Below are 14,043 nucleotides of genomic sequence, written 5' to 3'. Positions count from 1 at the left end.
ACATCTAAAGTCAAAGGCCCCAGCCAAGCTACAATGCAAACATGTTGCTTGCTCATCACTGTTCCTCCATTCACATGATTTAGAACCTTTTTGAGAGTATATGCTTGCTGCAAACTGATCAAAAATATGCGTTGAAAAAATACAATACTTAACTGTATTAGTTGTTTTTTCTACATTCTTCAGGTAGAGGAGGCGCAGAAAAGGTTGAACAAGTGGGATGAGAAGAAAGGGCCCCTCCTTACAGGCTTCAAGGACAATAACTAATATGTGGATTGGTCTAGATGTGTGCTTGCATCTCAACAACACAGAAGCGTGCTGACTTCGAGACTCGCCGTCAACGTGCGGGTGAGAAGCACTGAATTCCGGTGTCTTAAATCTCACATTGATTTATGTCCCGATTTGGATGACATGCCAATGATAGGCTTCTTAGTATATATTGTAGTCTTGGTTGGCAAGTTACATCTTTCTTTCGTTTGAGTGCCTCTATGTTTTTGGTCTTTCCCACTTCCTTGTAAGGCCATTATTTGACGACTTTGTAGTACATTTGTAATTTGCTGGACTATACGCATCCATGATGCAGAAGAGGGTAATGAAAAGTTTTGGAGATCAGGCTCCAGTGAGCCTGGAATTTGGAAATCTTGAGAAAATGCTACATTGCAAAAATTTCTTCATTCCTATGCACACATGTTGGGTGATGCCTTACTTGACACTGTGTGCGCATAACTTCATCACACATATTACATGCACTACCAGCCCGATCGCGGGGGGGGGGGGGTGATTAATCAGCTAGATAGCTCCCACAATTGCAAACGGCTAATCCAGGGTTGTGCGTCCCAAATCGAATAGCATGCAAGGGGGTGATTTACATGTCGCATTCCACGCCCGAAAAAAAACCATCTCGCGTCGGTAAGGTCTAAGGTCAATTGCAATAGGTTATACTAAGTGATGGCTCTTTATTGCATTTGTTTCGATACAAATTGTTTTTTAGTGCCTTCTATAGTGTTATATGACAGGGTCATTGCTATGAATTTAGGGCATGGGGAATAGAGACACATTTATTTAAAATTCATATAACCAAAGAACTGATATGACTAAAATATACTCCCTGGTGGCTTCATGAGTTAGGACGGTAGCACGGCCATCAAGAACATGCAGTGGTGAAACGGATCGAACATTGGACAGAGACACTCCGAGCTTGGGATGGAGACAAGTGGATCTGGATCATGAAGAGGCGGATTTAGAGTCTCTCCATCCACGCTGCATGACTGCACGAGATAACAAATTTACAAACAATGTGGTAGAGTCCATGCAGAGAAATAAGATCAGGCTTGCCCCCCCCCCCCCCCACATTGTTCTCATAGGCTACACGCGTGGGGGGCAGAGGGATCACCGTCACCACCTCTCGAGCTTTATCCTCATTGGCGCCGGTCGGCCCCGTGCGGGCTGTGCCCTAGACGGTAGCACGCGCCGCCGGGGCCTCTCTTTCTCCCTATCCCCTTGATGTTTCCTGGCTATATTACCAAAAAATAATATATGTTGGACCCTCAAGATCAAGGATTTGTCGCAAGAGAAGAATTTTCCCTCACTATGAAGCAAGGATATAAATTTCCAGAGTTCTTCTATACGAGTCCAATGACCAGCCCTGCTTTTCAACTAAGAATATTTGACATTGGTCCCCGACATGTCCAGAGAGGATGTCAACGTCACTAGCTTTGCATTACTAGGATTAATGTATCGTCATGTGCGAATAAATTTTTATGCGGCTGTTAAAGATTTAGAATATAAAAAAACAGTTTTTTTAAGACGTTGTATTTATGAGGAAAAAAGAACCTAGATCCATAGGTTCACTAGTGGAATTTCTCCAAATAGTATAGGCATGGTAATCAAATTACACTTTCATATCGGTTAAATTGTAGTCCTTATGGTTAATTATTCATATATCATCACTGCACATAGCCGTCACGTCCTTATATCGATAGACCGCTTAAAAGCATGCATCTATAGCTAATACTCCACTCCAAGACCAAAATTCTTCATACATCTCAAAGTATTAAGTAATAAATAGAGTATATCATTAAAAAAATTGATATAATGTTGATAATATATTCAGTTTACCTCGAGCTCAACATCAAGGCATTTAGCTAACTATATTTTTATTTTCGGTGAAAATAACACAGTACAAGGCCATTTTCTCTTACTTTCACCAAGACAGACTACTTTCAAGGTTAAACCCAACCAATGCACATCACTCCCTCTTCAAGATCATTCATCTAAATGCGGCCAAGGAATAAACTAATAGAAGAGCATGTACATCTTTAAACAATGCGGCTAAAACAAAAAGTAAAGGAAAATAAAAATTCATAAATAATCAGATCATAAAAGGGAGAACTCATCACATCACAACAAATACACCAAGAATGCATGAAATTTATCACAATCATGTTACGCGGCGCATGTGATCTTTGCATCGAAGAACGTGAGAGAGTAGATGCCACATAACTACTACTCCTTACAATCCATAATATAGTGCGCTCATATTTTCGAGTTGTAACTTTGATCATAAATTAAACTAACATGGGCGACTGCGGCGGGAGTAAAAATTCTACTATTGAAATTTTTTAATTGTATAATTTTTTCTCCCGCCACAGTCGGTCACGTTGATTAAATTTATGGCCAAAGATAAACTTCAAAAAGCGTGGGCGCACTATATTACAGAATGGAGGGAGTATCATGGACACAGTCACATAACTGCTGTTATGGACCATAGTCTAAGGATGACTACTCACATGATCAACGGTGCAACAAGGTTGATGAAGAAAGCTGAATAATAAAATTAGGCGTTGTATATGTTGGTACATTTCTGTACGAGCTTGGCCAAACTCAAAGACGTTTGACTTATCACAAATCTTGTTGCACCTTGCGTTTCATGTGTGCATGTGGAGAGGATATCACTTCTACTTGAAAATCTCTCCTATTTCTTTTAAAGTAAAGTTTTGTCCTCCGGTTCTCCTTGGTCTAACCTAGTAAATTCCTCACTCCCTCTTTTTGTTTTGATTTTTGCCCTTTCATCTCTGCTTTTCTGTCGATATTTTTTCCGAAACCACCTCAATTGTCATGCCTATTATTGACTTATAAAATAAAATTGTGTTTTATCTGATAAGTCAATAAAGTTACCAAATGAGTGTTTATCAAACAAAAGCCTACTTCATTTACACAATCACAGTAACATGAGAGGGTAAATCACGGGCTAACATACTAGAATATTTTAACCCTTCGCAATGCGGAGAAATTGTCTAGTACTATAAAATAGAATTTTCACATGATTTCCAAATTCCAAATTCCGGGCTCCTGTCCAAAACTTCACACCATTTTCATTACCCGCTTCTGCATCATGCCAAAGCTAATCACAAAGACGCCAAATAATGGTCTCCCAAGGAAGAAGGAGAAACACATAACTTATAGACAATTGGACAAAACAAAGATGTAACATGCTAACCAAGCCTACCGTATATATACTAGCAAGCCCATCACTGGCTTGTCCACCAAAAATTGAGACATAAACTCTTTGATAATCTACACGAGAATCAAGAGACCTGAATTCAGCCACTCACGCCCACGAAGACTGTGAGTCTCATAGCCAGCACACTTCTGCATCGTTCAAGTGAAACACACATCTAGACTGGTCCACTTATTTGTCATTATCGTTGAACCCTGCAAGGAGAGGCTGTTTCTTCTCGTCCCACTTGTTCAACCTTTTCTGTGCCTCCTCTACCTGAAGAATGTACATAATAAACCACTACGGGTTAATTAGTGTATAATTTTTTTCAACACATATATTTGATCAGTTATCATCAAGCATACACCCTCAAGAAGATTATAAATTATGTGATGGAAGGAACGGCGATGAGCAAGCAACATGTCTGTATGTTACATTCATGACAACATCTATGGCGACAGCGAAAGATGGACTGTATCCTTGGACATCAGGGAGTTAATTTAGTATTCATCATTTAAAATTTCATTTAAAATAACGAAAATGTAAATTCAACTTTCTGCGCTTGTAGTAATAAGGTATATAGGTATACCTTATCCCGCAAAAAAAGTAATAAGGTATACCTCTTTGGTCCAGTCAGTCCTGATGGTGACCCACAGCAGAATGGTCGTCTGCAGGGCCGTTCCCCCAATCAAGCCACCCCAAATACCCTGCAAGCAGGCATGTGATTCCATCAGCACAAGTTAGAACACAGAATTGAAGACTTCGTCATCATGGAATGTATATGAAAATTTTAGACAGATCCATCACCTTTGCGCCAAGATTGAAGAAAAAACCGAGAACAACACCAAGTGGAACGCCTACAATGTAGTAAGAGCCGACGTTCACGTAAGCAACAAATTGTTGCCATCCACATCCAACAGCAACACCTGATGTTTCCATGCACGTCAGTAAACTTCAATCACCATGAATATGAGGTATCTCAAGAGAGAAAATATGCATCACAAAAAATAGTAGACTTATTTCCCTCATTCGTACCTTCACTTTTTTTTCCTAAGGGCCTACACCTTGTATTACCCTATTCTTTTCTTGTACTTTGATACTAAACTAATCAAATCACGGTGCGGAAACCTACTATAGCCCTAAAATAACAGGGTTGGCATAATAGTTTGCGCATGGCCGCAGGTTTCAATTCACTTGCCAACATTAAACTATAAATGACAAGCCTGGAACTTAGGAGAGAACTTCACGCTTTAAATAAGTTGGAGCTATTTTTAATACATATTACGCAGTTGCCCCAAAAATATCCAATAAAAATAGATGTAGATTCGTACTGATGCACATATGAAAGAGTCTACAGTCATTTAAGATAGAGGTGTGGGTCATCTCTTAACACTGGCACGTTAGAATTCAGTGACTATGATCAAAAAATATATATTAAATAAAAAAAATCTAAATCATAGGAATTGTAACGTTAAACAAAACATAGATGGGCCAAGGATATAACCAGCTCCTGCTGTTTGAATAATGCACCTGCCATGAACATTCTCTGGAAAGTTGTACTAATGGACCTTACAAGAATGAAGATAACACATTTCGTCATGCAGAATGTTTCTAAAAGTACCTGTCAGTACAGGTTGGATGCCACCGAGAACGAGCGTGATGGCGAGCAATGGGCTGAGATCTGCTACCGCATCCGAAACTGCTTCACCATTTGTGAACAAGTAGCTGATGTGGTTGCGGAGGCAGAGGATCACAACAGCAAGGATGGTTGAGATTGTTGCAGAGAGCCCGGTCACGACCCACACAGAGAAAAATGCAGACTTGGGGTTGCCGGCACCAAGCTCATTGCTCACTCTTACACTGAAGTGAAAACGTATCAATTAGTTAGTTAGAGTACTTAACTAGTTGTTAGTAACCAATGCTAATGTTTATCAATGCCTTTGAGTATAGACTTGCGAACCTTGCAGCAGCATTGAACCCAACGGAGATCATGAACACCCAACCATAAATCGTCATACTGCACACATGCATCACAAAGTTAATTAGCCCCCCCACATGCATCACAAGTTAATTAGCACCAACTCTGCAGACTTATTACTAGGAATAATAGCAAGACACAAAGTCCAATGATACTCACCATACAGAGAGGGAATCCAGGGCAATCTCAGGGTTGGGGAGCAATCCAGCAATGAGCACAAGCACCTGAAAGTACCATGCTTCAAGGCATAGCATCACAGCAGATGCGGCGGAGAGTTTGAAGAAGCTCGGCAAACCGGAGAAGGCCTGCCAACTGAATCCCGTCCATGTGTGTCGGCACGTCGGGCTCACGACAATGTACACAAATTGCACTCCGACGATAATCCACCAGCTCACACTCAGCACCAGCGAGGCACCGAGCAGCCCAAGGCCAACCTTGTACATTAGCACCCAGCTCAGCATCACATGTAGAATGAGTGTTGCCGTTGAGATGTAAGCACTCGGCAGGACGATGCTCTGGGCTTGCAGAAACTTCTGAATGGGGAAGTTGACGGCGTACGCGAAGATCTGAGGAATCAGGCCGTACACGAAGATCGATGCGGCACGGGCTATCTCGGGTGACTGTCCCATCAACAAGAGGAGTGGCTCCGAGAAAGCGTACATCACAGCAAGTGGTATGCCGGTTAAGCCCAACAGAATGACGGAGCGCTGTAGGTAGATTCCGAGCATGTCGTACTTGTGGGCACCGTAGGCCTGCCCGCAGAGGGTCTCCACTGCACTTCCCATGCCCAGCTGCAAAAACAAAAACGTAATGTCTTAATTGTTAGGGCTGTCACAGATTGCCTTCTAGCTAACTTATAGCTTAAATATGGGTTAAAATTAGGAGCCCGTGGAAACACAATGAGGAAAGGCAAAACTGGTAGCAACTAGTATTATTTCTCACAATGATCTAGCAAAGTGCACTGTGTTGTAGCACTACAGCCTTAATTTTGTTCCTCTTTCATGTTCAGTTGGTGTTAATTTCATGGAGCTTCATTTCTCTTGATCAAATTCATCATCATGAGTTTCATACTGCTCCCTCCATTGTCATCCACTTTTTTTCTTCTTACATACTCCCTCCGTCCGGAAATACTTGTCGAAGAAATGCATAAAAAAGGATGTATCTAGAACTAAAATACGTCTAGATACATCCATTCCTCTGACAAGTATTTTCGGACGGAGGGAGTACTAATTACTTACAAAATGGTTATGCATGTTTCTTAGAAACAACATCTACTTATGTTTTCAATAAACAAGGAAAGCGGTTCAATTGGTTCGTTGTTTGCTAGATTTTCTTTTTTTGGAAATTAAACAGAGAAGATAAACTGTTGACCAACTAAAAATAACAGCTAAGGCAACTTATTAATCTCAAGAAGCACATTGAGAACCAAGGACTCCGAATTATAATACGTGTATTGCATCATTGCTGGGTAGGTGCATCTAGTCGCTGAGTCCGGATTTTCATTTATGTGCAGCGTCCTTGTAGAGCAGACAGCTACACCACCATGATTACCAAGTGGGGTCGAAACAGCATTTAGAGTTAAGTTAAGATTAGAGGGCAAACATTCGATATGACATGGGACTTTTCTTAAGTAGGGCGAGGTATAGGTGCCGACGAGCCATACCAATCCATCAACCTCTGGCCCATAAACAAATGAGCTTAGCTCTTGTCGGACGCTATCGATTGATTGATTAGTTGATTGAGAGAGGAGAATATATAAACGCGACGACAACAGTCCAATCCGAGACTGATGGGGCAGGTCACGTCATTTGGCCATGCCCCGCTTAGAAATTGGCAGTACACCGTCATGAAGAAAAATAATAACATAATCACCCCTGGTGTGTTCTGCACAGAAATTGGTAATTTGTTTCGGTGGAAGTTACCTTAATTATTAAAATCTGTAAGCCGTGATGACATGTTAAAAATATTCACTCCATTTTTATTTACTCTGATATTAGGTTTGGCTGAAGTCAAATTTTATAAAGTTTGATCTAGTTTGTAGAAAACAATATGAACATTCACAGTAACAAATTTATATGATATAAAAATATATGCAATGATGAATCCAATAATACATATTTGGTGGTGTGTATGTTAATATGTTTTTGTACAAACTTGTTGAAAGTATATAAATTCTGACTTTATACAAACCTAATATGTGGAGTAAATAAAAACAGAGAGAATAGTGTAGTACGTACCGCCTTGACTTAAGGAGTCACACTGCACTTATTGATGTGGGCACAACGTTATCTTTTTCAGGACCATATAGTCGATAATTGGAACGGTCCAAGCACTTGAAGACGCCTGAAAGGGTAGAGACCACAATGGAAGGGAAGAGAAAGGGGAAGATCTAAATCTTGTGGGCAGGTCTAGATGGAAGTGTACAAACTAAACACCATGTGGCATGTGATTGACAAGGGAAGAAGCCAGGAAAGAAGATCATGTGTGTGGATCTAGATGAAAGAAGAGAGAGTTGGACGGACCAGGAGCAAATGCTCCTGGTGTGAACAGTAACATCAAAAATATTCAAAAACAATAGAAAAAATTCTGATATTTTTTGTGGCATACTTTCACAAGTGCTTGTTGTGCATGCAAAATTTCATCGCAAAATCACATTGGTAGAAGGCGTGGTAAAAAAACAAAATTGATGCTCTGAATATGTTACTACTTACAAAAGCATTTTGCAGTTTCTGATTTTGTTTTTTGGCACGACTTCTACCAATGTGATTTCTTCATGAATTTTTACATGCACAACAAACATTTGTGAAAGTATGTCACAAAAAGATTTCAGGATTTTTTAATTTTTTTGATTTGTTTATTTTACTGTTCACACCAGGAGCGTTTGCTCGTGGGTGTAGAAAGGTTCTTTCGGAGTGGGAGGTGGCATCTCGCTTACGACCATGCATGGAGAACACGCCATGTACGTCATATGTACCATAATATATGTCATTTTAGCAGCTTAAATTAAACTGCTAAAACGAATATATTATGATACGGAGGGAGTATGTATGACTCACCCTAGTTGTGCATGCCAAATAGGCGTTGCCAACCATAGACCTGTCCCCCGCAATCTAGTCTAATCTACCAGTGGTAGTACGTAGGAAATATGGGTGTCACGCTCCGTCTAAGCAGTGGGTGGGCTGTTGCCATCACCTCCCTAGCCGTGTATGCTATCCATTGATCGAGAAAGGAGAATATATAAATGCCACAACAGTACAAAAATTTCTTTTATTTTCTTTGCTGGTAGGAGAGAGAGAGGGAGAAGAGTCCAAAACTGATGGGACAGGCCACGTCTTTTGCCACAAACTGATTAAGTTAAACTGAAGGTAAGGCTGTTATCAAGCGACTTTTAGGCAGGTGGGACACAGAGACACCTGCATTTATTTAATGCTGTCACTGTGCATATCCCGACATTACCTCTCTCCGTGACTCTTACCAACCACCTTCAGAGCTCCTACTCCCTCCGTTTCAAAATAAGTGAGTTAATTTTATATTAGTTTTAGTACGAAATTGAGTCATTTATTTTAAGACGGAGCGAATAGAATGGAGCTCGAAGAAGACCATATTCACCCCTACGTGGACGGTGCAGAGACGGCCGAGCAGGAAAGTGAAGAGGCAGGAGAGGACGGGGCGACGGAGGCAGTACCAAGTCGCCATGAATGACTGGCTTGTGCCATATGGGCCTGCCATGTGCCATGCGAAGGCCACTCCGTGCATCTAGTAGTGTAACTAGTGATGCTCTCCAACTAATCCAATCTAGTAGTACTAGTAGTACACCCACTAATCCAATCCACCTCTTCTAATAAGCACACGACGTCATAGGCTAATCCACTCCAGGGTTGCAATATTCTAATCTAGTACTTACTGTAACAGGAAACAGCACTTGGCCTAATCTTATCTACCCCAGCTACAGGGTTATTAGAATCTACTCCCTCCGTTCCATAATATAAGAGCGTTTTTGACACTACACTCTTATATTATGGGACAAAGGGAGTAGTAATCTAGTAACAGTAGTTGGTCCAAGCTGTGGCCAGCAGGGGCCGCCTAACATTTTGATCAACCCAAGCATGTGCTCTCAGCTCTCAATGAGCATGGTATCCAAGTACGCCGGCCGGGAAGAGAAACACAAACACTACTCGTCGGCTGAACAAACATTTCATTGCTCCCACGTCGAGATGAGAGGCCGGAAGGGTACCATCAGGCCTACTCCTCGGCTGAACAAACCTAGTGTGTGCGACTGCGTACCATGAGGCCGTAGGCCAAGGTCTGGACGCCGGTGTTGCCGAGCGAGGCGGCGGCGAGCTCCAGGGTCCCCAGGTGGCCGCACAGGATCTGCGTGGACATGGACATGACGAAGTTGATCATGTACACCACCACCGCCGGCGTCGCCAGCCGCGCCAGCAGCCGGAGCTCGACCGCCCCCGCCAACCACGCGCGCGTCGCCAGCGGCGCCGACGTGTCCGTCAGGATGCTCTCCAGCCGGCACGACGCGGCGTGCTCATGCTCATGCTCCTCCCCGCCGGCCATGATGCTCGTGAGGTTTGGTAGGTAGCTAGGACAAGAGAGAAACTACCGAGCTATGGCCTAATAGCTATAGCTCGTATATGTGTGTGTGTTGTGTTCCCTCTTGGCGTTGTTGACGCTCCGGCTAAATAGTTAGGACTGACAGAAATTGCATTCTACGTAGCTAACTTATAGCTTAGATCTGGGTGAAAATTAGGAGTCCTTGGAAACGCGATGAGGAAAGGCAAAACTGCTGGTATAGCAGCTAGTAGTATGTTTTCTCACAACGATATACCCCACGTGCACTGTGTTGTAGCACTACAGGCCTACAACCATAATTTGTTCCTCTTTCATCTTCAGTGGGAGTTAATTTCATTGAGCTTCATCCCTCTTGATACTAACTCGCAAAACGCTTTTGCATGGAACAAGGAAAGAGGTTCAATTGGTTCATTGTTTGCAGGAATTTTTTTTTGGGGGGCAAATTAAAGAGAGAAGATAAACTGTTGACCAACTAAAAACAACAGCCAAGGCAACTTATCTATCTCAAGAAGCACACTGAGAATACATGGACGCTCAATTATAATGCGTGTATTGCATCATTACTGAGTGGATGCATCTGGTCAGCGAGTCCAGATTTTTCATTTATGTGCAGCGTCCTTGGAGAGCTGACAGCTACACCACCATGATTGGTATGACTAAGTGGGGTCGAAACAGCATTTAGAGTTAAATTAGAAGACAAACATTCCAAATGACATTCCAATTGGTATGACTAAGTAGGGCGACGTATAGGTACCAATCCATCAACCTCTGACCCATAAATAAATTACTAGTACCTCTCACCCATAAACAAACGAGCTTGGCTCTTGTCGATCGGATGCTAGCATCAATTATTGGTTGATTGAGAGAGGAGAATATATAAACGCGACGACAACAGTCCAAACCAAGACTGATGGGACAGGTCATGTAATTTTTTTTCGGTGAAGGTTACCTTAATTATTGAAATTTGTAAGCCGTGATGACATGTTAAAAATAGTGGATGCCTTGACTTAAGCAGAGACACTGCACTTATTGACGTGGTCACAATGTTATCTATCTCTTCCGTGCCCTTTTGAGGGACCATAGTCCATAATGGGAACGGTCCAAGCACTTGAAGACACCCAAGAAGGGTAGAGACCAGAATGGAAGGGAAGAGAGAGGGGATGATCTAGATCTTGTGGATCTAGGTAGATGAAAGTGTGCAAATTATGCACCATGTGGCATGTGATTGACAAGGGAAGAAGCCAAGAGAGAGAGAGAGAGAGAGAGAGAGAGAGAGAGAGAGAGAGAGAGAGAGAGGTGTGGCATGTGTGTGGATCTAGATGAAACAAGAGTGTGGGAGGTGGCATGTCGCTTTGGACCCTTGTCCAAAAATAGGCGTTTCCAACTAGATCTGTCACGAACAATCGAGTCTAATCTACTGTGGTACTCCCTTCATTTTTATTTACTCCGCATATTAGTGTTGACTGAAGTCAAACTTTCTCAAGTTTGACCAAGTTCATAGAAAATAATAGAAATATTTAACATAACAAATCTATATAGTGTGGAAGTGTATTCAATAATGAATCTAATGGTGTTGATTTGTTTGTATATGTTAATATTTTGTCTACAAACTTTGTCAAAGTTTAAAAGATTGACTTTGACCAAAGCTAATATGTAGAGTAAATAAAAATGAAGGGAGTACTCTCTTTGTAAAAATTATAAGAGCGTTTCGATCACTGTACGTACTCTTGTTCATTGAAAATTAACTTTCGTTGCGTGAACAGAGGTAATAGAAAATATCACTGTCACGCTCCGTGTCTGCAGTGGGTAGGCTGTGGCCATCACACAGCCGTGGAAGCTATCCACTGATCGAGAGGGGAGAATATATAAATGCTACTCACTCCATTCTATAATATAAGAGACTTTCTTCGTCTCATAATATAAGAGCGTTTTTAATACTACACACGCTCTTATATTCTGAGACAGAGGTAGTACAATAGTGTAAACCTACTATCTCCGTCCCTATACATAATTCTTTTTAAAGATTTCAATATGAACTCGAATGTGTAGATACATAGTTTAGAGTGTACATTCACTCATTTTGCTTCATACGCGGTCTATATTGGAATCCCAGAAAAACTTATAAAGACAGGAGTGCAAAACTCATGGGACAGGCCACGCCACGTCTTTCGCCAGAAAACTGATTAAATTAAACTGAAGATAAGCCTGCTATCTAGCGACTGTTAAGAGTCCAATCCATCCATCTAACTCACTCACGCGGGCAGGACCCAGAGACACTGCATTTGTTTAACGTGGTCACTGTGCATGTCCCGACAGTGCCTCTCTCCATGCCTCTTTCCAACCACCTTTTGGGTGCAGCGTGGGTGGAGCTGGAAGCAGGTGGCCTTCCGACCATGTTCACCGCGTACCACGTGGACGGCGCCGAGACGGCCCAGCAAGAAAGCGAAGAGGCAGTACCCAAGTCGCCATGAATGACTGGCTTGTGCCAAATGGGCCTGCCATGTGCCATGCCATGCCAAGACCTCTCGCTAATCCAATCCTCCTCTGCTGCTAAGCACGCGACGTCATAGGCTAATCCACTCCAGGGATGCGATAGTAGTCTAATCTAGTACTACCTACTGTAACAGAAACAGCACTTGGTCTAATCTACTCCAGCTCCAGGGTTATCAGAATCTAATCTACTACTAGTCAGGTTTGGCCATCAGCTACCCAGTGTGGATCTACCCGAAGCATTGCTCCGACGTCGAGATGAGAGGCCGGAAGGGTACCACGAGGCCTACTCCTCGGCTGAACAAACGTAGTGTGTGCGTACCATGAGGCCGTAGGCGAAGGTCTGGACGCCGGTGTTGCCCAGCGAGGCGGCGGCGAGCTCCAGGGTCCCCAGGTGGCCGCACAGGATCTGCGTCGACATGGACATGACGAAATTGATCATGTACACCACCACCGCTGGCGCCGCCAGCCGCGCCAGCAGCCGGAGCTCGACCGCCCCCGCCAACCACGCGCGCCTCGCCAGCGGCGCCGACGTGTCCGTCAGGATGCTCTCCAGCCGACCCGACGCACCATGCTCCTCCCCGCCGGCCATGATGCTCGTGAGGTTTGGTAGCTAGTTAGGACAAGTGAGAGGCTATGGAGCTATGGGCTATAGCTAGCTCGTATATGCGTGTGCTGTGTGCCCTCTTGGTGTTGACGCTCCGGCCGGCTAAATAGAGGATTGGCTTGGCTCTTTCCAGATTGGTTTCTTGCATTGCTCACTCACTCCCACAGCTACCCCTTGCGAGACTGTACCGTCAATAAGAGGCCTGCATTCCCGCTGACGGCACTGCCGACGGTGAGACTGGCTGTCTGGCCAGACCACGGCCTGCCTGCCTGCCGTCCAAGTCGCCGTCCACGCGCACCCACGAGGTTCGAGAGCCTGCTGTCGCCGGGCCACTATCTGACAATGACAATGGTAGCTGGTGGTGGACTGGTGGCTGGGCTGCCACGGGCGCTACCCGTTTCAACGCGATGGGCCGGACGGTCCACACCTAGCTTGTAGTCCGGTGGCTCTCCTTCATCACCCGATCCGTGGGTGGGTGTCCGTGAGCCCGTTGCATTTTTTTTCGTTCCTCTGGTACGCCGCCGCCGCGTCTCCAGAGTCCACCTTTCCTCCGGCGATCCGCCGGAGTCCACTAAATCCTTCTGCTGGCAGGGATCCCTTCCTTGCAGAGGGTAGTCCTACCGAGATTCCAGTAGTCTTAGCAACGCCGTATGGAGGATCTGAAGTCAGCTGATGGGGGAGGGGGAAAGAAGGGAGCTCTAGGGTTAGGGAAGGGGGGAGAGGGGCAGGATGGAAGTTTTTCTGTGGCAATCCCATCGGCGTTACAGAGCCCTGCGGGGGTGGAAGGAGATAGTGCTGGCATGGGTGACCCGCCCGACCTGGATGACAGCAGGGAGGGGGAGAAGGGGGAAGGAGAGGGGGCGACCACGACAGAAGGGAGGAACCGGAGTG

General features: G+C 43.9%; 1 protein-coding gene and 1 pseudogene across 3 annotated transcripts; one reads left to right on the top strand and one right to left on the bottom strand.

Annotated features, from left to right (window-relative positions):
- Positions 1-264, top strand: part of LOC119280193 — a 65,623-nt pseudogene extending 65,359 nt beyond the window's left edge.
- A 3,036-nt stretch (positions 265-3,300) lies between these two features.
- On the bottom strand, positions 3,301-13,250 carry LOC119278746 (protein DETOXIFICATION 40-like). 3 transcript variants are annotated; one of them, XM_037560085.1, is made up of 7 exons: positions 12,868-13,250; positions 5,634-6,265; positions 5,457-5,513; positions 5,118-5,356; positions 4,304-4,422; positions 4,117-4,203; positions 3,301-3,772 (listed from the first exon to the last, which is right to left on the bottom strand). In XM_037560085.1, the coding sequence occupies exons 1-7, from the start codon at positions 13,135-13,137 to the stop codon at positions 3,689-3,691; spliced, it is 1,488 nt and encodes a 495-aa protein (XP_037415982.1). In that variant the 5' UTR covers positions 13,138-13,250; the 3' UTR covers positions 3,301-3,688. The 3 variants fall into 3 exon arrangements, with proteins under 3 accessions (XP_037415982.1, XP_037415981.1, XP_037415983.1); XM_037560084.1 differs by lacking the exon at positions 12,868-13,250 and adding an exon at positions 9,759-11,223; XM_037560086.1 differs by lacking the exon at positions 12,868-13,250 and adding an exon at positions 7,712-9,674.
- Between the last annotated feature and the right edge of the window lie 793 nt (positions 13,251-14,043).

The sequence above is a fragment of the Triticum dicoccoides genome, chromosome 3B (genome assembly GCF_002162155.2).
Source record: "Triticum dicoccoides isolate Atlit2015 ecotype Zavitan chromosome 3B, WEW_v2.0, whole genome shotgun sequence".
Lineage (NCBI taxonomy): Eukaryota > Viridiplantae > Streptophyta > Magnoliopsida > Poales > Poaceae > Triticum > Triticum dicoccoides.
This window is presented reverse-complemented; position numbering and strand designations above follow the sequence as displayed.